General features: G+C 40.8%; 2 protein-coding genes and 1 long non-coding RNA gene across 4 annotated transcripts; all 3 read left to right on the forward strand.

Moving 5' to 3' along the window:
* The first annotated feature begins 798 nt into the window (after window positions 1-798).
* Window positions 799-6,038, forward strand: cidea (cell death inducing DFFA like effector a). Of its 2 annotated transcripts, none has more exons than XM_051940760.1 (5): window positions 799-1,916; window positions 2,828-2,966; window positions 3,078-3,230; window positions 3,551-3,696; window positions 5,652-6,038. In XM_051940760.1, the coding sequence occupies exons 1-5, from the start codon at window positions 1,849-1,851 to the stop codon at window positions 5,752-5,754; spliced, it is 609 nt and encodes a 202-aa protein (XP_051796720.1). In that variant the 5' UTR covers window positions 799-1,848; the 3' UTR covers window positions 5,755-6,038. The 2 variants fall into 2 exon arrangements, with proteins under 2 accessions (XP_051796720.1, XP_022062374.1); XM_022206682.2 differs by having other exon boundaries at window positions 804-1,916; window positions 3,551-3,723.
* Window positions 6,039-8,662: 2,624 nt separating this feature from the next.
* On the forward strand, window positions 8,663-15,520 carry tubb6 (tubulin, beta 6 class V). Its single transcript, XM_022206683.2, has 6 exons — window positions 8,663-9,002; window positions 11,053-11,161; window positions 11,231-11,341; window positions 12,086-12,201; window positions 13,322-13,450; window positions 13,526-15,520. Exons 1-6 carry the CDS (start codon window positions 8,946-8,948, stop codon window positions 14,342-14,344), a joined length of 1,341 nt encoding a protein of 446 aa, XP_022062375.1. The 5' UTR covers window positions 8,663-8,945; the 3' UTR covers window positions 14,345-15,520.
* Window positions 15,521-21,319: 5,799 nt separating this feature from the next.
* Window positions 21,320-23,455, forward strand: LOC127531328 (uncharacterized). Its single transcript, XR_007938395.1, has 3 exons — window positions 21,320-21,817; window positions 23,154-23,206; window positions 23,304-23,455. It is a non-coding gene; the product is annotated as an uncharacterized LOC127531328 (long non-coding RNA).
* Window positions 23,456-23,664: the final 209 nt, after the last annotated feature.

The raw sequence follows: 23,664 nt of genomic DNA on the forward strand, positions 1-23,664 counted from the left end.
CAGTTTTTAGTCTTTTTTCACAATTATTCTGACATTTTGGATGATTCTTAAACCAATTTTGACAAAGTTCAGATATGTTTTACCATGTTGATTCTGTTTTAAATTAATTTTTAAAATCAATTTTCAGTAAATTTGGAGAATTGCTAAACAATTTTGGTCAAATTTTGGGTATTTTTTTGCCATTTTGATTCAGTTTTGAATTATCTTTGATCAATTTTCAGTCATTTTGAAGAATTACTAAGCAATTTTAGGTGTTTTTTGGCATTTTGATTCAGTTTATAGTGTTTTTGACAAGTTTTCAGTCATTTGTGACACAATTTTGGACAAATTTTGATTTAATTCTGAGTCATTTTTGACAATTTTTCAATCATTTTGGAGAATTGTTAAACCGTTTTTTTTTTTTTTTTGCCATTTTGATTTTTAACTATTTTTAAGTCAATTTGGAATTTTTTCTGTTATTTTATTTTCTAATCCGTTGCTGTGTATCTTTGTTAAATGAAGTTATGGTTGTTTGTTTTCAGAACGATCAAAAACAGTTCAAAAAATGGCTTCAGCTGCCGTAAGAAACTCTTCAACCTTGGAAAAAATGAAAAGAAAGTTACTTTAACTCAGTTTGTTTGAGCTTGTAGAAGTCATGAGATGATTCTGAAAACAGCAGGAGAATTTATAGGCCGAATGAAGTTAAAATAGTGTGTTTTTATTTTCAGAAAGTCTGTCTATCTTGAGTTTTATGGAGTCACAGGAGTGCCACATCAAAATATAAATAAATAAATGTGGAAATATAAAGATAAACAAATAAATAAATAAGTAAATAAATAAATGTGGAAATATAAAGAGAAATAAGTAAATAAACAAGTAAATAAATAAATGTGGAAATATAAAGAGAAATAGGTAAATAAATAAATAAATGAATGTGGAAATATAAAGAGAAATGAATAAATAAATGAAAGGAAAAACAGAAAAGGTAAAAGCAAAGCTAAATTTTCCTTTTTTTATTTTTTTATTTATTTCTCTTAATATTTCCACATTCATTTATTTATTTATACTTTGATGTGGCACTCCTGTGACTCCATAGTGTTTATTTGACTGTTTTCACAAATAATTAGCGGTTATTCTGATATTTGTTTGATATCTTCCCCCCTCTTTGTTTAATGCACTCACTTTTCTACTTTTTAGAATTCATAATACATCAATAATCCATATTTTTTCTGTACCATCTTGCTGGAAACAATAAAATCATGTGAGTGAAAAACAACCGAGTTGGTTTTTGGAGGCTGCGGAGCAAAAATAGAAACAAACGGACCGAGTTTCTGCGGTGAACTTGAGCTCATTCCTTACAAATAATGGCCTGATTATTTATTGCTCACCTAATTAAAATGCCCTCCCTAATCTCCAGGCTTATTTATTTTGAAACAAAAGAATACCAGCAGGATTTAAGCCTCTTAAAAGTCTGGATTACAGATTTACAGACCGGATCCAGGTTGAGACACTTCAGAGTGACGTCACTGCTCGTTTTATTCTCCGTATGAACAACAAAAGTCAACCTCACAGCAAATGAATGAATATATATACAATCTGAACATAATAAAACTGAACTCCATGTTTCCTGGAGGTGATTTCTGAAAAAAACAAAAGCTCCTTCTTTTTCCATTTTAATCCGTTTTCTTCCTGCTTCTTGTGTTTAATTCTGTTATTTTTCAGATTAACGTTTTTCCTGTGTGGGTGATTGGACTCAGCTTCGTCCAATCGCTGGCTCCCCACTGATTTCTGACCAATCAGAGGCCTCGCTGCTAACAAACTTCATCTGGACTTTTTTCTCTCAGCGGCTGCTTCAGTCTCAGCAGCAACATGGCTCCTCTGTCCATCCAGTCTGGGGTGAAATACGCCAAAACGCTGCTGCCCGAGACTCTGATGAGGTGAGTCGACCAGCTTCTCAGCTTAGAAGTACAATCTGATGTGTGGAAAGTTTGGCAAGACACGGTTATTTAAAAAAAAAAGATGTCAGAATGCATCAATGAGTGAATTTGGGCGTGTTTACCTGTCATCTTGGACCATTTCTGAGCCATTTTGGACCATTTCTGAGCTGCTTTGTACAAATTGTGAATCAATTTCCACACATTGGACAATTTAGAATCATTTTGGTCATTTGGAAATGTCAAAATACCATTGAGAGTTAATTTGGATCATTTTTGAGTCATTGTGGGTAATTTATGAGTTATCTTGCACAAATTTCTTGTCATGTTTGACTCCTTTCAATTCATTTTAGACAAATTTTGAGTCCTTTTGGACATTTTAAAATGCCATTATAAGTTCATTTGGGTCATTTTTGAGTCACTTTGGACCATTTTTGAGCCATTTTGGACTGGTTTTGATGGATTTTTGATCATTTTGAGCTGCTTTGTACCAATTGTAAATCAATTTGCACACATATTTATTCATTTTTGACAATGTAGACTAACTTTGGTAATTTGGACACGTCAAAATGCCATTCTAAGTTCATTTGGATCATTTTTGAGTTATTTTGGACAATTTTGAGCCATTTCAGACACAAGTTTTCAATCCAGGCTGGTCTAGTGTGTCCACAAAGTTCATCTAAGCGTATATATATTCCATATTTCTACTAAAATACAGTCTTTGGTCGACATTTCACCAACTTTTTACACTCTAGCATCAGACTAAGATCTACCAAGACACACTAACACACATTAGGATGTTTTAAGATTCCCTTAAAAACACACAGATGCACCAACATGGGCGAAGACATCATCTAAACTAAATCATATCATTTTCTGAGAATCTCTAAATCCTGTTTTTATTGACATGTCAGATCCGTGTCGTCGGTCCAGACCACCATCTCTCGTCACATCCTGCCGTCGGCTCACTCTCGATGTTTTAAGGTCTGCAGCTCCAGCCGGAGGCGGCGCCGAGTTCTGGCGGCGGCGTCCCTGGACGAGCTGCTCGAGCAGGTGAAGCAGAGGATGTTTGTCAGAACAGTAAAGAGTCACATTCTTTAGAGAGAACCTGGATGGCTTTCTCCTCCTGGTGCTTCACTCTGGTTCCTGGTTTTTGCGTCTCAGGCGGCGAGAGTCTTCATGCTGTCCTGCCACTTCCTGACTCTGGTCCTGGAGGAGGACGGGACGGCGGTGGACTCGGAGGAATTCTTCCAGTCGCTGCCCAACAACACGCCGCTGATGGTGCTGGAGAAGGGCGAGGTGTGGACACAGAACAAGGTGCTGGGAATCATTCTTACACTGTTCAGGGTCGTAACGTTAGTTCTAAATGAATCACTTCAATCTCCATCAGGAATAACACTGTCGGGTGTTGGCCTTGTTGTTCATTAAAGTCCAGATAAGTTGTATTTTTCTGTGATTTTTGTAAAGTTTTAATCCTTGATATTCATTATAATCCAGTAAAGATGTGTTTTCTATAGTTTTTGTCAGATTTTAAACCTTTACTAACATGCACCATGAGGTACAAACGTACCAAGACATCATCTAACTGATGGTTAGAGGCCTTCAGAGCTCCAGGTTTTCTATCCTGTATGTTTCAGGTCTTTCCCAGCTTCCGTCAGCCGAAGAGGTTTGGACTCGCCAAGCTGAGCTTTGAGCTCTACAAGCTGCACCCAAAGGACTTCCTGTGCTGCCTCGCCATCAAGGCCACCCTGTACGAGATGTACACGCTGAGCTACGACTTCAGGTGCAGCCGCATCAAACACATCCTCAAGTAGGTGGACCTCTGCTGCAGACAACAGACAGACTCACAATGACAACAGACAGCGCCACAAAGACAACAGACAGACTCACAAAGACAACAGACAGACTCACAAAGACAACAGACAGACTAACAAAGACAACAGACAGACTCACAAAGACAACAGACAGACTCACAAAGACAACAGACAGACTAACAAAGACAACAGACAGACTCACAAAGACGACAGACAGCGCCACAAAGACAACAGACAGACTCACAAAGACGACAGACAGCGCCACAAAGACAACAGACAGACTCACAAAGACAACAGACAGACTCACAATGACAACAGACAGACTAACAAAGACAACAGACAGACTCACAAAGACAACAGACAGACTAACAAAGACAACACAGACTCACAAAGACGACAGACAGCGCCACAAAGACGACAGACAGACTCACAAAGACGACAGACAGACTCACAGTGACAACAGACAGACTCACAATGACAACAGACAGCGCCACAAAGACAACAGACAGACTCACAAAGACGACAGACAGACTAACAAAGACAACAGACAGACTCACAAAGACGACAGACAGACTCACAGTGACAACAGACAGACTCACAATGACAACAGACAGCGCCACAAAGACAACAGACAGACTCACAAAGACGACAGACAGACTAACAAAAACAACAGACAGACTAACAAAAACAACAGACAGACTCACAAAGACAACAGACAGACTCACAAAGACGACAGACAGACTAACAAAGACGACAGACAGACTAACAAAGACGACAGACAGACTCACAAAGACGACAGACAGACTCACAAAGACGACAGACAGCGCCACAAAGACGACAGACAGACTCACAGTGACGACAGACAGCGCCACAAAGACGACAGACAGACTCACAAAGACAACAGACAGACTAACAAAGACGACAGACAGACTCACAAAGACGACAGACAGCGCCACAATGACAACAGACAGCCCCACAAAGACAACAGACAGACTCACAAAGACAGACAGACTCACAAAGACAGACAGACTCACAAAGACAACAGACAGACTCACAGTGACAACAGACAGACTCACAAAGACGACAGACAGACTCACAATGACAACAGACAGACTCACAATGACAACAGACAGACTCACAAAGACAACAGACAGACTCACAGTGACAACAGACAGACTCACAGAGACGACAGACAGACTCACAAAGACGACAGACAGACTCACAATGACAACAGACAGACTCACAAAGACAACAGACGGACTAACAAAGACAACAGACAGCCCCACAAAGACGACAGACAGACTCACAGTGACAACAGACAGACTCACAGAGACAACAGACAGACTCACAAAGACGACAGACAGACTCACAATGACGACAGACAGACTCACAAAGACAACAGACGGACTAACAAAGACAACAGACAGCCCCACAAAGACGACAGACAGACTCACAGTGACAACAGACAGACTCACAGTGACAACAGACAGCCCCACAAAGACAACAGACAGTCGTACAATTAAAACAAACAACACAGTGTCCAACTTATAACACACTTACCAACAAACAACACAGTGTCTAAAAAGTATACACTAAGACAGCATTATGTCAACATGCAGCTGCTGGAACACAGAGCAGAAGAACTGTGTCTTCATTATTCCACCACATCTGTACTCTGTTTACTGCTGAAACTTTTTCTGATCCTCTTCAAACATGCGTCAAAAGTTCTTCAAAGTCGTAATATTTAAATTCAGAAGGATTAACAACTCTGCTTGGTGTGTTGACTGTTTGCAGTGTGACGGCAGCCTTTCTCTTCACACTCTGTACTGACAGTTTGTGTGTCTGTATTGTGTGATTGTGTGTCTGTATTGTGTCTTTGTGTGTCCATATTGTGTGATTGTGTGTCCGTATTGTGTGTTTGCAGGTCGGTGCTGCGCTGCATCACCTTTGTGACCAGACTGAGCGGACAGCTGCTGCTCTGCACGTCTTCGTCTTTGCTGCAGTTCACCGGCGACGACGACAGCTAGATTGTGTCTGTTGTGTGGATTTATAACAGCAGTTTGTGAGTCTGTGCAGCTACAAACTGACTGATCTTTGTGTTTCTGTGTTTGATGCTGAGATGCAAACAGCAGAGGAAAGCTTTTCCATTACTGTTTTTGTCTGGATGTTTCAGTTTCGATTTGAGGATTTCTACTTAAAAGCCGACATGATGAAGTAGTGAGCTTTGGGTTTGATTAAAATGTGATCGCAAATAGTTACATAAATAATAATTGCATAAATAAAGATGAGTTTTGTAAAGCTGTTCTCACTTGTGTATGTTTCCAGTTGTGTTTTACTTTCTACACACCTCAAACATGTTGTTGAAATAACATCATTATAGTGAGAAAAACCTGTAGTTCTACAGATGTTCATTGTTTAGATCTGTTTGGTCTTTTTTTAATGTTTCACTGAACTGCCTCAAGTGTATTTGTGTTTTTAATGCCTCTGTAGAGTCCTGAGGACGACCTCTAAAAGTTGACACACAAAATTACCAAAAAAGAGGCACAAAATGATGACATCAGATTACCACAAAATGATGACATCAGATTACCACAAAATGGCCAGAATGAGACACCCCCTGTCAAAAGTTTTAGGACGCTTTCTCATTCAAATAAATTAGAACCCGTCTCAAAGCTTTTGACAGGGGGTGTATATGTATATGTGTGTGTTTGTGGCTCCATCTGCTGGACTATTATCAGCTTCTAACTCCATCTTTTACGTTTTTTCATGGATTTGTGTATTTTTTTCTCTACAAAGTGACTTCAGCTCAGGATCAGCTGATGAAGACGAGCAGCACGGCGACACATTCCTGTTGAACAGCTCACACTGGCTGTAAACCGACACTGCTGAGGCCAGCAGCAGCTGACCCAGGCTTCATCATCATCACCATCATCATCATCATCATCATCATCATGGTCCCTCCGAGGGAATGTCTGGCACGTGTTCCCCGACAGAGAAATCCCCTCCAGCCGTCCTCCCTCGCCTGTTCAGTCACTAAGTTTAGCTTAGTTTGGCTGACTCGCTCTGAAAATCACCAAATATCTGGAGGAGAAAGTCTCACTGCCTGCAGGAAACACACTGCAGGTGTTTAACTAAAAGATACCAACTCAAAATGTTCTTAAATACACAGAGAATGTCAACAAATACACACAAAATGACCAAAATGAGACAAAAAAGTCCACAAATACACACAAAACATCCACAAATACACAGAATTTAACCACAAATGCATAGAGAAGGACCACAAATAAACACAAAATGACAACAAAATGACAACAAGGACACAATTACTTACCAAAAAGTGAAAAAATTTCCAAAAAATGTCAAAAATAACGTAAAAAGACCACTAAGAGACAAAATGATGACAAAGATACATAAAATTACCACAAAATGAGCAGAAGTAGGAACAGTAAACCCAGTAGAAGAAGTTAATGAATGTGAAAGGACAATTAAAAGATATGAAACAACCACAAAGAAACACAAAACATGGATATAAAATTCATAGGTTGTACTAGAGGTACGGACCGTTAAGGTCACTGAAGAGCTGGCGCCGGTTAACTACTATTTGCTGCACATTACAGGCAGTTTATATGAATGACTTTGACGGCGAACATTGTGTAATTTAACCAAAAATACACCGTCTCCTCTCACACTTTAGACATTGCAGTTTTTACGCTTTTAGACACCGTGTCTAAATTGTTTGAAGTCCAGTTCATATTAATTAGTTTACCGCGTTCAGTGGTGGAAGCGGCTGACGAACTCCATTGCAAATGTTCCCATTTAATTTCGGACGCTAATTTACAAGATAAAGTTAAGGATGTCGAATATGAAACAAACACTCGTGAATGGTGAGGAGCAGCTCTTTAATTCGGCATGAATTAAAAAAAACCACAAACTCGATTTACTGTGATATTGTGAGATTTGTTTGTGGTGATGTAACTTAGCCATTCAACAGAGTCCGCTAACATTAAAGTGACTGTGACAGTGTCTGTGTTGACAGACGCAGAAAATACGTCAGGGTTTTGTTTAGGTTGTTAATATGTAATAGTCTGTCGCTACTTTTGAAGGTAAAAAATACTTTTCGTTTGCTGGCTGTTAGTTCCGCCATTTGTTTTGTTTGCTGTTTGTGCTTTATTAGAACAGGGTCACGTGAATAAAAAGTTTTGCTATTTTTAATAGTAGTGCTGATTTCAACCCCCAAATCGCTGTCAGTGAAAAAGTCAGATAATGATATTTATAAGACATTATGCATGATAGAAAAGAGAACAGCAGATGACTGAGATGACAGGCTCGGCACGCAGATTCACCTCGAATCACGGAAGCGCCTTCATCACTCGGATTACCAAGACGGCTCATTAATATTTATGTGCGTCGGATTACCAGCCAATCACAAAGCGCGTTCATCAGCCGGCTCATTAATATTCATGTACGTCTCATTAATATTTATGATAAGGGAAAGTGCCGTATCCGCAGGCCACAGGCTACGGGTACGGTCCGTATCTGTAGACACAACCAAATTGATAACAACCACTGAGACACATTACACTCTGGTCACTGTTTTAACTTCTGTAAATATGCTTCATTGAACATTTGGTCCGTGTATATTTTGGTGACTTCAGCTGGAATTAAAATTGGAAGGAGCATTTTAATGCTGGAAAACTCCTGTGCTCTCATGACATGATTATTTTTCGGTATTTTACAGAACATTTGGGGATTATTTGGGGTTTTTAAACCTTTTTTTTTTTACCTCTTTATTCACATCCCCGTGCTGCTATGTGTTCGTCTTACCAGTGTGAGTCCAATAGGGGGCCAGCGGCTCCAGCTGGGACCAGTAAACCCAGTAAACCCAGTAAACCCAGTACAGGAGCTGAAGGCTGACCGGGGGCCTCCCAGCAGGGCGGGGCCGCGGGGACGCGCTCGACGAGAGGACAAGAAGCAGGCGGCGCGCTCCCGCTGAACAGACGCGCACCGGAGAGCAGCACCGGAGGACGGACAGCGGGACCGAGCAGCACCGACAGGAGGACGGACAGCGGGACCGAGTAGCACCGACAGGAGGACGGACACAGAGACCGAGCAGCACCGACAGGAGGACGGACACAGAGACCGAGCAGCACCGACAGCAGGACGGACACAGAGACCGAGCAGCACCGACAGGAGGACGGACACACCGGAGGTCAGGATGCGGGAAATCGTTCACATCCAGGCGGGACAGTGCGGGAACCAGATCGGGACGAAGGTATGTCCGGATTATTATTATTATTATTATTATTATTATTATTATTATTATTCTAACTTTCCTCTGCTGCTTCAGCCTTTAAAAAAAACTTCACAGACTTTTATGGAAATGATGCGAATATTTTAATATTTCACTTTGGAGAAACAGACATGTTGCAGGTGTCCAAGAAGGAGATTATTTACAAAATGACCACAAATAGAGACACAAAACAAAAAGACACAAAGTGAAACAGAAAAAAAGATGAAAAATGACAACAAAAAGACATGAAGTGATGCAATATGACTAGAAAGACACACAAAGTTATTACAGAGAGACAGAAAGTGACACAAAGGGGCACGAAAAGAAACAGAATGACAAAAAAATTGATGTAAAATTTGCAATTTGGCCACAAAGTGAAACATAAAGACACAAAACCATCACAAAGAGGTACAAAATTACAACAAAGTAACAGAAATTGACCCAGAAAAGACGCAAAATGACCACAGAGATACACAAACATACTACAAAGAGACACAAAGTAACTATTAGAAGATACAAAACAACCACAAAGACAGACAAAATGACACAAATTCACCATGAAGGGACACAAAAAGGCACAAGGATACACAAAACTACTAAAAACAGAGACAAAAAGTACTACAAAGTAACATAAAGTGACAGAAAATTACACAAAAGATACACAAAGGGGCACCAAAAGACACAATGATACACAAAACTACTGAAAACAGAGACAAACAGTGCTACAAAGTAGCACAAAATGACACAAATTGATCACAAAATGAAACAAAAACACACAAAATCATCACCTAGAGACACAAAATGACAACAAAGTAACATAAAATGACACAAAAAGACACAAAATGACCACAAAATTACAACAAGGAAACACAAAACGATCACTGAAAGACACAAGGACACACAAAACTACCACAAACGGAGACAAAACTGACTACAAACTAACGTAAAGTAACAGAAAATGGAAAAAAATTAACCACAAAGATACACAAATGTACTACAAAGACAGAAAGTGACACAAAAAACACAAATTGACCACGGACAGACACAAATAGACATAAGTCAACCAGAAACACACAGAAAAAAACCACAAAGCAACACAAAAAGATGTACAAAATGACTACAAAGTAACATGAAGTGACAAAAAAATGATACAAAATGACCAACAAAGGACACAAAGATACACAAAACGTACTACAAAGTAACAGAAATGACCACAGAGAGACACAATATGACTGCGAAGAAACACAAAACCACACAAACTCATTACAAAAACACACAAACTGACCACAAAGTGAAGTGTGTCGATACACAAGCTGTCCAGTGGGTCAGGAGTTGTGCAGTTGTGCGTTTATAGTGAGAGCAGTGAATGTGGTGAGGAGGAGTGAAGCCATGTGAGCTGCCGACTCACTGTCCAAGGAATCTGGGAGAACACACACACACACACACACACACACACACACACACACACACACACACACACACACACACACACACACACACACACACACACTCTGAACAATCACACAACTATTCCAGTGTGGGTTTCTGTCAGAGACGAAAGTGAAACCTGAAAAGAGACGCGAGAAATTCACACAAACACGCCAAAGAGACACAAAGGAAACACAAAATTACTGTAAAGACACACTATAAAGCCACACAAGGACACTACAATACTAGAAATGGACACAAAATGAACACAAAGAGACAAACAGAGACACAAAGTTACTATAAAGTGGTACAAAAATACGACACGGACGCACAAAATGACCACAAAAGACACAGAATCAGTACAAGAAGAGACACTAAACTGGTGCAGATACACAAAAGTACCACAAAGACACACAAAAAGAAACATAAAATTACTACAAACGGACACAATATTACCACAAAGACACACCATAAGACTAGAAACATCCAAAAAAAACAGAAAGTGAGCACAGATGAAGCAGGGACAGATTTAGTCCTCATTCCCAGCTGGTGGAGAGTCAGTGAATGCATCATTCTTCTTCTTCTTCTTCCTCTTCCTCTCCAGTTCTGGGAGGTGATCAGTGATGAGCACGGTATCGACCCGGCTGGGAGCTACGTCGGCGACTCGTCTCTGCAGCTGGACCGGGTCAACGTCTACTACAACGAGGCGTCCTGTAGGTACAGTCTCAGTTTGTCTTTAAGTGTTGGTGCGCCGCCCTGAAAACTGTCCTCTGTTGGCGCAGCGCATAAATACGTCCCCCGGGCCGTGCTGGTGGACCTGGAACCAGGAACCATGGACAGCGTTCGCTCGGGAGCCTTCGGACAACTTTTCAGACCGGACAACTTCATCTTTGGTAACTAAAGTTTGGATTTTGCTTTGCTTAGCATTCAGTTAGCGGGTTGTTCTTCTTCTTCTGCGACTTCTTTCACCACAACGTAAAAAAGTCCTGCAGCTCCACGGAAACATGAAGAAGGAGAGGACATAGGACTGTCTTTTTGTTCAGACGGACACAAACTGACCACAAAGTGACACTAAAGGAGCACATAGAGACACACAGTGACCACAAATCAACACAAAATGACCAAAAATAGCTACAAAAAGACACACAACTAGTACAAAGAGACACAGAAAAGACCATAAACAGATGTAAAACTACCACAGAAGACACAAAATGTCCAGAGACACAAACAGAACACAAAGTGACACTAAAGTAGCACACAAAGACACAAAATGACCACAAACCAACAGAAAACTAGCACAAAGAGAAGCAAAATGACCACAAATACACACTTTGTGCCCCTCTATCTTGTTGTCAGCACAGAGCTGAGACAGTAAAGCTAAAACTGGAGCCTACAAACTGTGATTCTGCTCTATAACCTGCTCTGCTGCTGTTTGTGTCCACAGAGGACAGACGTGCAGCAGCTGAGACGTTCCAGTGTCAGATCTGTACAGTAAACAGACTGGAACCACGGCGGCGTTTGTTTTATCCACTCTGTCTCTCTTGTAAACACGACGTGAAGCGGAGGCAGCAGCGCGGCGTTCCCGTCTGCCCCGTGATTACATTTCACTCATGCTTGTTCTGATTGGTGGCCTGCAGGGCAGACAGGTGCCGGCAACAACTGGGCTAAAGGCCATTACACCGAGGGGGCGGAGCTTGTGGACTCGGTGCTGGACGTGGTGAGGAAGGAGTGCGAACACTGCGACTGTCTCCAGGTAAACACATCCACCATGTTCCTTCTGTTTGTATCTGGAGCCATTCCTTAACTAACATTTGTGATGATTTATTAAGACTTTTTACCATAAAGTCCCCACAGGATGAAGCCTGGAGTCATCAACTCGTCTGACTACAAAAATCACTAAAACTGACCACAGGGCGGCACCAAATGTCTACAGAAAGTTAATATGACCGAAGAGAGAAACAAGTGACCAGAAATAGACAAAAAACAACAACAAAGAGACATAAAAACGACCACAGAGACACAAAACAACCACAAAGAGACAAAAAACAACCACAAAGAGACACAAAAGAACCACAAAGAGACACAAAACAACTACAGAGAGACACAAAACAACCACAAAGAGACACAAAATGACTACAAAAAGAAATAAAACAACCACAGAGAGACACAAAACGACCACAGAGACACAAAACAACCACAAAGAGACACAAAATGACTACAAAAAGAAACAAAACAACCACAGAGAGACACAAAACGACCACAGAGACACAAAACAACCACAAAGAGACACAAAACAACCACAAAAAGACACAAAACCACAAAGAGACACAAAATGACTACAAAAAGACACAAAACAACCACAGAGACACAAAACGACCACAAAAAGACGCAAAACAACCACAAAGAGACACAAAACAACCACAAAGAGACAAAAAATGACTATAGGAAGTCAAAGTGATCACAAAAAAATAGAGAAAAGGTGACCAATAAGAGACAAAAAACAACCACAGAGAGACAGAAAATGATGGAAAACAGTCAAAATAAGTACAAAGACACCAAAAATTCTTACAAAGAGACAGAAAATGATCACAAACAGAAAAAAATGACCCCCAAGAGACACAAAACTAACAAAACAAAGAATACAATGAGACACAAAATGTCTACAGAAAGTCAAAATAACCACAAGAAGAATTATCGGTGAAAAAATGTCACCAAAAAGATACAAAAATACCCTACAAAGACTCAAAATAAACACCAAAAGCAATCAATAATTGAGTGATTTCTTAACTTGTCCTCTAGCGCCACCATCAGGTCAACACTAAACACCTGCAGAACTAATGCTAACTATTTCCAACGCCTCCTCTTCACGGCAGGGTTTCCAGCTGACTCACTCCCTGGGCGGGGGCACCGGCTCCGGTATGGGCACCCTGCTGATCAGTAAGATCCGGGAGGAGTACCCCGACCGCATCATGAACACCTTCAGCGTCATGCCCTCACCCAAGGTACCAGGAGCCAATCAGCAGAGTCCGTTTTCAGCTCTTATTTCTGAGACTTCACGTCCTTCCTTTGGTTTCCAGGTGTCGGACACCGTGGTGGAGCCCTACAACGCCACGCTGTCGGTCCACCAGCTGGTCGAAAACACCGACGAGACCTACTGCATCGACAACGAGGCCCTCTACGACATCTGCTTCCGCACTCTGAAGCTGACGACGCCGACCTACGGCGACCTCAACCACCTGGTGTCGGCCACCATGAGCGGCGTCACCACCTCGCTGCGCTTCCCCGGACAGCTCAACGCCGATCTCCGCAAGCTGGCCGTCAACATGGTGCCCTTCCCCAGGCTGCACTTCTTCATGCCGGGCTTCGCTCCGCTGACGGCCAGGGGCAGCCAGCAGTACCGGGCGCTCACCGTCCCGGAGCTCACCCAGCAGATGTTCGACGCCAGGAACATGATGGCGGCCTGCGACCCGCGCCACGGACGCTACCTGACCGTCGCCACCGTCTTCCGCGGACCCATGTCCATGAAGGAGGTGGACGAGCAGATGCTGAACGTCCAGAACAAGAACAGCAGCTACTTCGTGGAGTGGATCCCCAACAACGTGAAGGTGGCCGTCTGCGACATCGCGCCGCGGGGGCTCAAGATGGCCGCCACCTTCATCGGCAACAGCACGGCCATCCAGGAGCTGTTCAAGCGGATCTCGGAGCAGTTCTCGGCCATGTTCCGACGAAAGGCCTTCCTGCACTGGTTCACGGGCGAGGGCATGGACGAGATGGAGTTCACGGAGGCGGAGAGCAACATGAACGACCTGGTGTCCGAGTACCAGCAGTACCAGGACGCCACGGCCAACGACGGCGAGGAGAACTTCGATGACGAGGAGGACGAGATCAACGACTGAAGCTGGGAGAACTCTGAAGCATTTAGACCACAAAAATATTTTGATTTGACGACCGTCTCTTCAGAAACCCTCTTAGCTCTCAGCAGCTTTGGGAGACCTTTAGCTCCTGTAACGTTTTTAGAAGAGTAAAATTAAATTTATTTATTAATATATATTTTTAAAAATTACCAGAAACATACACAAAATGACCACAGAAAGACTCAAAATGAGCACAAAAGCACACAAAATGACCACAGAAAGACTCAAAATGAGCACAAAAGCACACAAAATTACCACAGAAAGACTCAAAATAAGCACAAAAGCACACAAAATGACCACAGAAAGACTCAAAATGAGCACAAAAGCACACAAAATTACCATCAAGCGATGTAAAATTATTACAAAAAGATACAGAATGACCACAAAATGACCACAAAAGGGATGAAATTATGACAAAAGACTCAAAAAGACCATAAAAAGACACAAAATGACCACAAAAAGAATAGACAGCAGGTTTTGGACAGTAGAACTGGTGTTAATTAGAAATCTTAAAGAAGACCTCGGCCTAGTTTTCTTTTGTGTCTGCTCTTTAATCTACTAATAGAACATTTGAAGAATGAATCAACTAGTTGGTTCAAAGTGAAAGTGTCCTTAAAATCCTGAACATTGTCTCGCTTTCTGTCATCTGTTAGTGACTAAATGTGTCATCGTTCAAGATAAACTTCTTAACTCTAGTAACAGAACCTTTTATTTAGAGAGTCATGTGCTCTGAATTTAGGACTTTTCATTTTAACACCTTACAGGACAGTGACTGCAGACACAAAGGAGACAAAACAACTGCAAAGAAACGAAACATTCTTACAAATAAGCACAAGATGACCACAAAAAGACATGAAATTACCAAAAAGAGACACAAAATGACCACAAAAAGATGCAAAAGGACTAAAAATAAACACAAAACGACCAGATAAAGTGCCTAAACTTCTCCAAACCTTGTCTTGTTTCAGGACTGCAGAGAACTGAATATTTTTGGTTAAAATAACTCTTCAGTTCATGCAGCAGGCGCCGTGAATGCACGACAACAGACTGTTTCCCTTTTTGTACTGTGTTTTAGTGAGTTTGTTGTTTTCAAGCTGTGATTTTTGTACTTGTGAGCACATCTCTACTGGCTGACAAATAAAAGCTTCTTTAAAAGTCTCTGAGTGCTGTCTCTGTTAAATGGGTGGATGGAAAAGTTAAAAAATGACCACAAAAAGACACAAAATGACCACAAAGAGACACAGTTTGACCATAAAAAGACTCAAAATGACCAGAAAGACACAAAATTACCATAAAACAACACAAAATAACCACAAAAGACAGAAAATGGCCATAAAAAGACACAAAATGACTACAGAAAGACAAAATGACCACAAAGAGGCATAAAATGACAACAAAAAGACACAAAATGACTACAGAAAGACAAAATGACCACAAAGAGGCATAAAATGACAACAAAAAGACACAAAATGACTACAGAAAGACAAAATGACCACAAAGAGGCATAAAATGACAACAAAAAGACACAAAATGACTACAGAAAGACAAAATGACCACAAAGAGGCATAAAATGACAACAAAAAGACACAAAATGACCACAAAAAGACACAAAATGACCACAGAAAGACACAAAATGACAATAAAAAGACACAAAATGACACAAAATGACCACAAAATGACCACAAAGACACAAAATGACCACAAAATGACACAAAATGACCACACAAAGACACAAAATGACCACAGAGTACTGCTGTTTCTTAGTGCTTTTCTAGTTCCAACTCTCCTGACTGGAAACCATTTCAGAAGGATTCTCTTCAGTTTCAGTCTCACAGCATGACCTTCTGACGGCCTCTTTGCTCTGAAACAGTGAATTAAATGCAGACTAAGTTTTTGTTCGATATCTTCAGGTTGTTAGTTCATCAGAAACGTCCCTGAATGTTTGTTGCATTACTGTCCGAGTCAATAACGGCTTCACAGTTGCACCAAAGAGTGCAAAATATGCTTTTTATGGAATCTGGTTCAGCAAAAATGTAACTTTTGGCAAATTTTAAATGTAGGATAAAGGTCAGCTAGGCCACTTTTCTGTCCTGACTGACCCAGCAATGAGGTGTCATTTGGGTGACATTTAAAAATCGGTACCTTTCATAGCAGCCTGTGGGTTTTGGGCTTCGGGGCGTGGAACAATAGACGGAGGGTTTGGTTAAGCTCACCTCTCTGTGCTCACAAAGGCAGACTGAAAAGGTTCCAGCCGTCAACAGGCCGTTAAGCTCTGCTGTGTGTCAGAGCTGATTTCCCAGCACTTCTGTTTGTGCAGCGGATTACATGGAGAGGCTAAAGCGCTGGGCTCATGTCTGCACGTCCGTTCTCCATCTGCAGCGTTCAGCAGAGTCACGCAGCGTCGCCATGGTTACCAAACACCACTTCTGTTCAACCCAAGCTCCACTGCGACTCGTTCCACACGTTCTGGTTCATTTTAGGGGATTTGTGCCGCCGAACAGTGACTGGACGAGTTTTTTTTAAACAGTTCTAAATGCTAATTTACTGTTATTTTACAGATTTTCACAGTTTTGTTTGCAACCAGCAAAAAAATAAATCAAAAAAATCATTTTTTAAAATTATTTTACAGATATTTTCCGTTAAAATAAAAACGATGTATCTGGAAGTAGATGTTTTTTTTGTTTTCCCAGTTTTGTTAAATGACATAAGAAAACTTTCACAGAACGTATTAATTAAAAGTTTAAAAAGGTACATAAAAACCACATTAATAATCTGTATTTTTATAAATATTGTTTTTCCACAATGTTTGATCACATGATGCTGTGTGACTGCAGATAATTTAGCAACAAACTAATACTTACACCTACTGTCAAAAGTTTTAGGACGCTTTCTCATTCAAATGAATGGGAAAATGTCCTAAAACTTTTGACAGGTGGTGTATATTGATGTATTTATAAATAATGTCCACTTCTAAGTTCAACGGAAGGTGTTTGCATTTACAGTACAGTTAATATACCTCTTTTAGAGCAACTTTAATTAAAATAGAGCAACTTTAACGAAGACAGAGCAACTTTTACTAATAAGGAGCAACTTTAGCTAATATAGAGCAACGTTAATCGATTTTCAGTACAGAGCAATTTTAATTAATATTGAGCAACTTTAACTTGTTCTTGCTCATTTCCATCCTTCTGTCAGCTTCTGGGTCAAGTTTGAGGGATTTTGTTCAGTTTTTGTTGTTGTTCTGTAACATTTTTTTTTTGATGAATCTTGGACAGTTTTGAGTAATTTGCAGAAAACTGGAGCTATTTTTTCAAACTTTTGACTCATTCCGTCCAGATTTGTTGACCTTCTTGATTCCTTCTGGACAATTTCTGAGTCATTTTGAGCACATTTGAGTTATTTTGTCCAAAGTTTGATGAATTTTGTCCAGATTTTTAGTCATTTTGAAAAAATTTTGATTAATTTTGGGCACCTTTATGTCCAAATTTGGAGTCGATTTGTTTGGATTTTTAGTCATTCAAGGACTACTTTTGATCAATTTTAGACTGTTTCTGAGTCATTTTGGGCAAGTTTGAGTTATTTTTTCCAATTTTTTCCTCATTCTGAATGATTTTTAGTTCACTTTGGAGAGTTTCTGAGTCATTTTGTCAAAATTTTGACGCATTTTTCCTAAATTTGTTGTTTTTCTTGATTGCTCTTTCGTTCCTCTCTCCTCCACTGCTGTCCTGTAGTTATCATCATTGACCACCAGGGGGTGCTGCAACAACACTTCTGTATCTCTGGTGGATTAAACAGCCTGACTGAGACCTGTCAGACATTCCACATTAAAACACTCACGATTTAAGTGGAAAATGACCCAGGAACCGTGGAGAAGGTGGATGCAAATGTGCATTAATGTCATAGATGTGTAAATAAAAGCATGTATTCCTACATACAGCACATATATCAACATTTTAGACAGTTTCTGACTCATTTGGGACAAATTTGAGTTATTTTGGCCAAATTTTGACCGATTCTTTTTCTTTTTTGATTCATTCTGGCCTCATTTGAGTCATGCTGCCCACATTTTGAATCAATCCATCCAGATTTTGAGTCATTCAGGACTATTTTGATACATTTTAGACTATTTTTGACTCATTTTCAATCATTTTATCCAGATTTTGAGTCATTCAGGACTATTTTTGATACATTTTAGGCCATTTCTGACTCATTTTGAATCAATTTGTCCAGATTTTAGTCATTCTCAATCATTTTTGACTCACTTTGGACAGTCTCTAAGGCAGTAATAATAAAACATGTGACTCTTCTGTGTGTAAATTCTGCCAATGCAAATGAATGCAGGTATTCCTATGAATTATTCCACCGCTTTAAGCCTCGCCGTCTTTCTTGTCTCTGGGAATACAAATGAAGCCCCATAAAACAGAACTTGAGGAAGTGTGACGGTGAGACTCAGCAGCTTCTCAGACGGTGTTTTAGTGCTTTAACAAACCTGACAGTTTGTAGCTGCCCCTAACGAGCGACCTCAGATAATTGGCCGCGGCTAACGAGGAGGCTGTAACACGTGGCGGGCTGCAACATGGCGCCTCAGACCAGTGGGTAACGTTAACGAGAAAGCTGCTCAGTGATCGAAGGCCAAAACGCTGCAGAGACGAGCTCGCTGCACAGCCGGGAGGTTTAAATGGTAATTAGAGGATGTGAAGCGCTGCCGGTTCTTCCAGAAAGTCTGAACAAAACTCGGGTTCCTACGTTTTAGTCCACCGTCCCATTAGAAAGACTTCATGTCTCTTAAAGTTATCTCTTGTTTCTTTATTCTACAGGATTATTTCTTACTTGCATTTCTTGTAAATCTTTGCTGTCACATTGTCATGTAGATTTCTGGTCAAAGAAATATATTCCGATTCCAATTATTGAGATCATTAAAAGTTTAGAGTGACCATGGACAGCGTTTAACCGTCTTTGGACACTTTGGACAAGTCCTTTTCAACAGTTTTTGAGTCCTTTTCAACTCATTTGGAATCATTTTTAGCCAATTTTGGGGATTCTGGAGCGATTTAGAGTCAAATTTGAGTCATTCTGTCCAGATTTTTTAGTCATTCTGGAACATTTTTGAGTAATTTTAGACAGTTTCTGAGTCATTTAGGTCAACTTTGAATTACTTTATCCAAATGTTTCATCATTTTGATTCCAAAATTAGTCAAAGCCGTTCCAGATTTATTTTGGACGGTTTCTGAGCCAAGTTTGAGTTATTTTGTTTTGATTTTGAATCAATTTGTCCAAATTTTTAGTCACTCTGGTCTATTTTTGATTTGCTTTGGACAGTTTCTGAGTCATTTCGGTCAAACTGGAGCTATTTTGTCAAAATTCTGATTAATTTTGTCCGAATTTTTTGTCATTCTTGATTCATTTTGGGCAATTTATGAGTTATTTTGGGCATGTATAAGTTATTTTGTCCAAATTTTTAGTAATTCTGAATCATTTTTTAATTCGTTTTGGGCACATTTCAGTCAGCTGGTCCAAATTTTGGATTATTTTGATTTCAAAATGAATCAGCAATGGTCCAGATTCATTTTGGACAGTTTCTGAGTTAAGTTTGTCCGTATTTTAAGTAATAATGAGCATTAACTTTGTCGATGTGAACTCTGTAGTTGTGTCTGTAAATTCTTCTGGTACAAATTAAAGCATGTTTTACTACATACTGCATGTATTTGAACGTTTTAGACCATTTCTGAGTCGTCTGGGTCAAATTTCAGTCGTTTTGTTCAAATTTTTAGTTATTCTGAATCATTTTCGATTCATTTTGAATATGGAGCAAAAAACTGTGAAAGAGAATGTTAATTTTTCTAACGTTTTGAAGCCCAAATGTCCTCCAGTTCAGGAATGAAGCCGCTCTGTGGAGTGTTTTGGAGGCTTTTACTTCCTATTTTGATTGTTTTCACTCGACTGTTTGTGCTCAAATGTTACATGAGAAATCTTGAATCTTTTTTGGATCTGGAGCTGAAATCCAAAGAAAAGACTTGGAGGAGTATTTTACTCCGTGTCACAGACTGAGCTGGAACCATTGACTCCCTTTGGTTTCTACTTATTAGCATTAACATCAGTGGAAACACGTTACTGATGTCAGACATGTTTTCTGCCCTCTAGTGGCTAAAAATGACTAAACACGGCTTTACTTTCTGGTACAACCGCACTAATTAGCAGCCTGGTATGTGCAGCTACAGAAGACACACAAACACACCAGGCCAATTAAAAACAAAACCTCCTCCAATGTTCTGGCCCCTGAAGGCATCAAACCGCTGCCCTTGCTTATGTCTGCTGAACTTTATTGGCATTTTTACAAATAGGGCAATTACCGACATGCCACGGGCCTCTGAGCCTTTTTATTGAAGCGCTGGCTGTGTGGGGTGAGGGGGGGAGGAAGAGGGGAGGAAAAGGAAAAGTGAGATAAACGGTGGAGGAGGTGGAGGAGGTGGAGGAGGTTTTAATTTGGCGAGGCTCGGAGGAGCTCAGTGTGGAGACCGGACCTTAACAGAGGACGGCTGCCGTGGAAACGGGGGTAAAAGAAAGGGGTGAGGAGAGGAGAGAGGGGAGGAGAGAGGGGGAGGCGGCTTCCTCCCTCACACACAAACACACACACACACTCACTCACACATACTGTGGTTTCCTATCATTGTGGGGATCTACCATTGACTCCCATTCATATCTAACCCTAACTCAGACCAAAACAATGTCTAACCCTAAAGAAACGTTTTTGCACTTTTACTTTTTCAGTAACAACAACATGGCCAAGGAAAACACGGTTTAAACTTGTGGGGACAGAAATGAGGTCCCCACAAGTGACATAGTTTTTCGGATTTCCTACAGTTGTGGAGACATTTGGTCCCCACAATGTAGCAAATGCTAAAACACACACACACACACACCACACACACACACACACACACACACACACACACACACACACACACACATATAGAGCTGGTAGGAAAGTAAAGAAAAGGAAGCTGACTGAAGGGAGAAGGAAAAAGAATGAGGCTGAACGAACAAGCCTGAGCGCGACATACACTCTGCCTCACACACACACTCTGCCTCACACACACACACACATTCTGCCTCACACACACACATTTCCCTCACAGACTGCGTTGGAGCTCCAGTCGTGCAGTGGGAGCAGCAGCAGCAGAGGCTCCAGACGCTCGCTGCAGCCTCCTGTCAGTCCACATTCTGGGCTCAGAGCCGCTGCTGCTGCCGGGAGGAGAAGTCCTCCGGTTCCCTCTGCAGACCTGCTGCTCATCTGGACGGGATGGTCCGGGCTGGGAGCTCCAGAAGAGCCTGATCCGGTCCTGATCCACAGGTAGCAGCTTCCTCTCGTTCTCCAGGCAGCAGAGGAGCTTCTGCAGGGAACGTCCTCAGCAGTCCGATCCGGGCTTTATCTTCTCGTCACCGCAGCAGGAGAGGGTGAGTTTGTTTTTCTAATCCAGCCGTGACAGAGCTGCAGGCGACCGACTGTTCAGATCAACTTTTCCGGTACAGAGAAAACCAGTTTAACCCTTTGAGGAGAGAAGACTGAAGGTCTGACACCTGCTGACGTTCTTCTGCTGCTGATCGTCACTTTAGCGTAGAACCAGTTCAACCTCCAACCACACAGATCACAAGAGAGAAAGAAAAAAAACAAACTCAAATTACTCTGATTAGTTATTTTTCCAAAAGTTCCTGCAATCTAACAGGCTACATCTTTTACAACCTCTCTCTGTTCATCACCAGTAGGAAGATGTTTCTCCAACAGTTTACTCTGTTCACTGTTTCTGAGCTACGCTGACTTTATTTTATTCATCCAGTAGTTTTGATTTCCTCTCAGTCTCTCTTGACATCTCCATTTTGTGTCTACTTGCATCGTGTTGTCTCAGTTTTGTGTCTGGTTTTCTGTCATTTTATGTCTCGTTTTTCTTATTTTATGTATCGTTTTTGTCATATTATGCCTCGGTTTTGTTGTTGTTGTTGCCTTGATTTACCATTTTGTGATCCTTTTTTTCATTTTGTGTCAAATTTTTGCCATTTTATGTCCTTGTTTTTCTGATTTTGTGTCTCGGTTTTGTCATTTATGTCTAATTTTTCTTATTTTGTGTCTTGGTTTTGTCATTTTTATTATCTTCTTTTTGTCATTTTGTGTCTCGTTTTTCTTATTTTGTGTCTCTGTTTTTATCATTTTGGTTCTTGTTTTTTGTCATTTTGTCTTGTTTTGTCGTTTCATTATCTGTTTGTGTAATTTTATCTCGATTTTCCTGATTGGGTGTGTCTCTCTGTTTTCTCCTCATACTGTAGATGTTCTTCTATCCCTATGTTTCCTCTCACTTCTGCTCATCATCAGTAGAAAGATGTGTCACCATGCTGAATGTTTCTGCAACAACTTGCTGCTCCATTCTGTTTCTGAGCCGGGCTGCTTTTATTTTACTGATCCAGTTGGTTTCTTTTCTGTCCAAAGTGATTTTAAACCATGTCCAGAGTTGCATCAAATCTCCAAACTGACTGAAGATTTTTCCAAAATAACCAGAAAAATGTCCCAAATGACTTCAAACTGGTAGAATTTCCGTCAGCAGAGGGTTGAGGCTGATGTTTTGAGGAGAAACGACGACCACACGAGGAAGCGAGTCTTTGAAGCAGCTTTTCCTTCTTCAGATATTTAGTTACTTCAGATCTTCTAAAGCTCCGCCGAACCCACAGAAAGGAGAAATAATTAGATTCCTCTCCTCTGCTGAACCCTCCGCTGAGCTTTTATCCTTTTAAAACTGCAGAGAAAACTCGACTTTAAGGCTGCAAAAGAAACGAAGCTCCAAAGCTGGAGTCCAGGTCTTGTAGCCGACGACGAGCCGATTAACGAGTTTTTAATTGTTTACTTGAACAAAAGAGGAATCTAATGCAGATCTTTGGCATCTTTCTTCCACAGATCAGAGCAGGAAGTCTCTCTGTATGAATCCATGTTCTGATTTCCTGACATCAGAGAAACAAAGCAGGGAGAAATCTGGGAAATTAGAGTAAAATGCTGCAGATAAACAGATAAAAACTGCTCATTTTTTTACCAGTGCATCAGATATGAAAGCAGCCGATGTTGTTCACGGACAATCGGAGCTTCGGGATGTTTGCGGTGGGAAGCTGGAATCTGCTGCTCTGATTGGATGATTACAGACGGCGCTCTTCTCCTCCTGTTTCTGGGTCGTCAGCAGAGTTTGGTCATGAGGATATTTTTCATGCGCATTCTTGGGTGTTGGATACCGACCCGCCGAGCATCATGGGAGACGTAAGGCAGC

Source organism: Acanthochromis polyacanthus, chromosome 20 (genome assembly GCF_021347895.1).
Source record: "Acanthochromis polyacanthus isolate Apoly-LR-REF ecotype Palm Island chromosome 20, KAUST_Apoly_ChrSc, whole genome shotgun sequence".
Lineage (NCBI taxonomy): Eukaryota > Metazoa > Chordata > Actinopteri > Pomacentridae > Acanthochromis > Acanthochromis polyacanthus.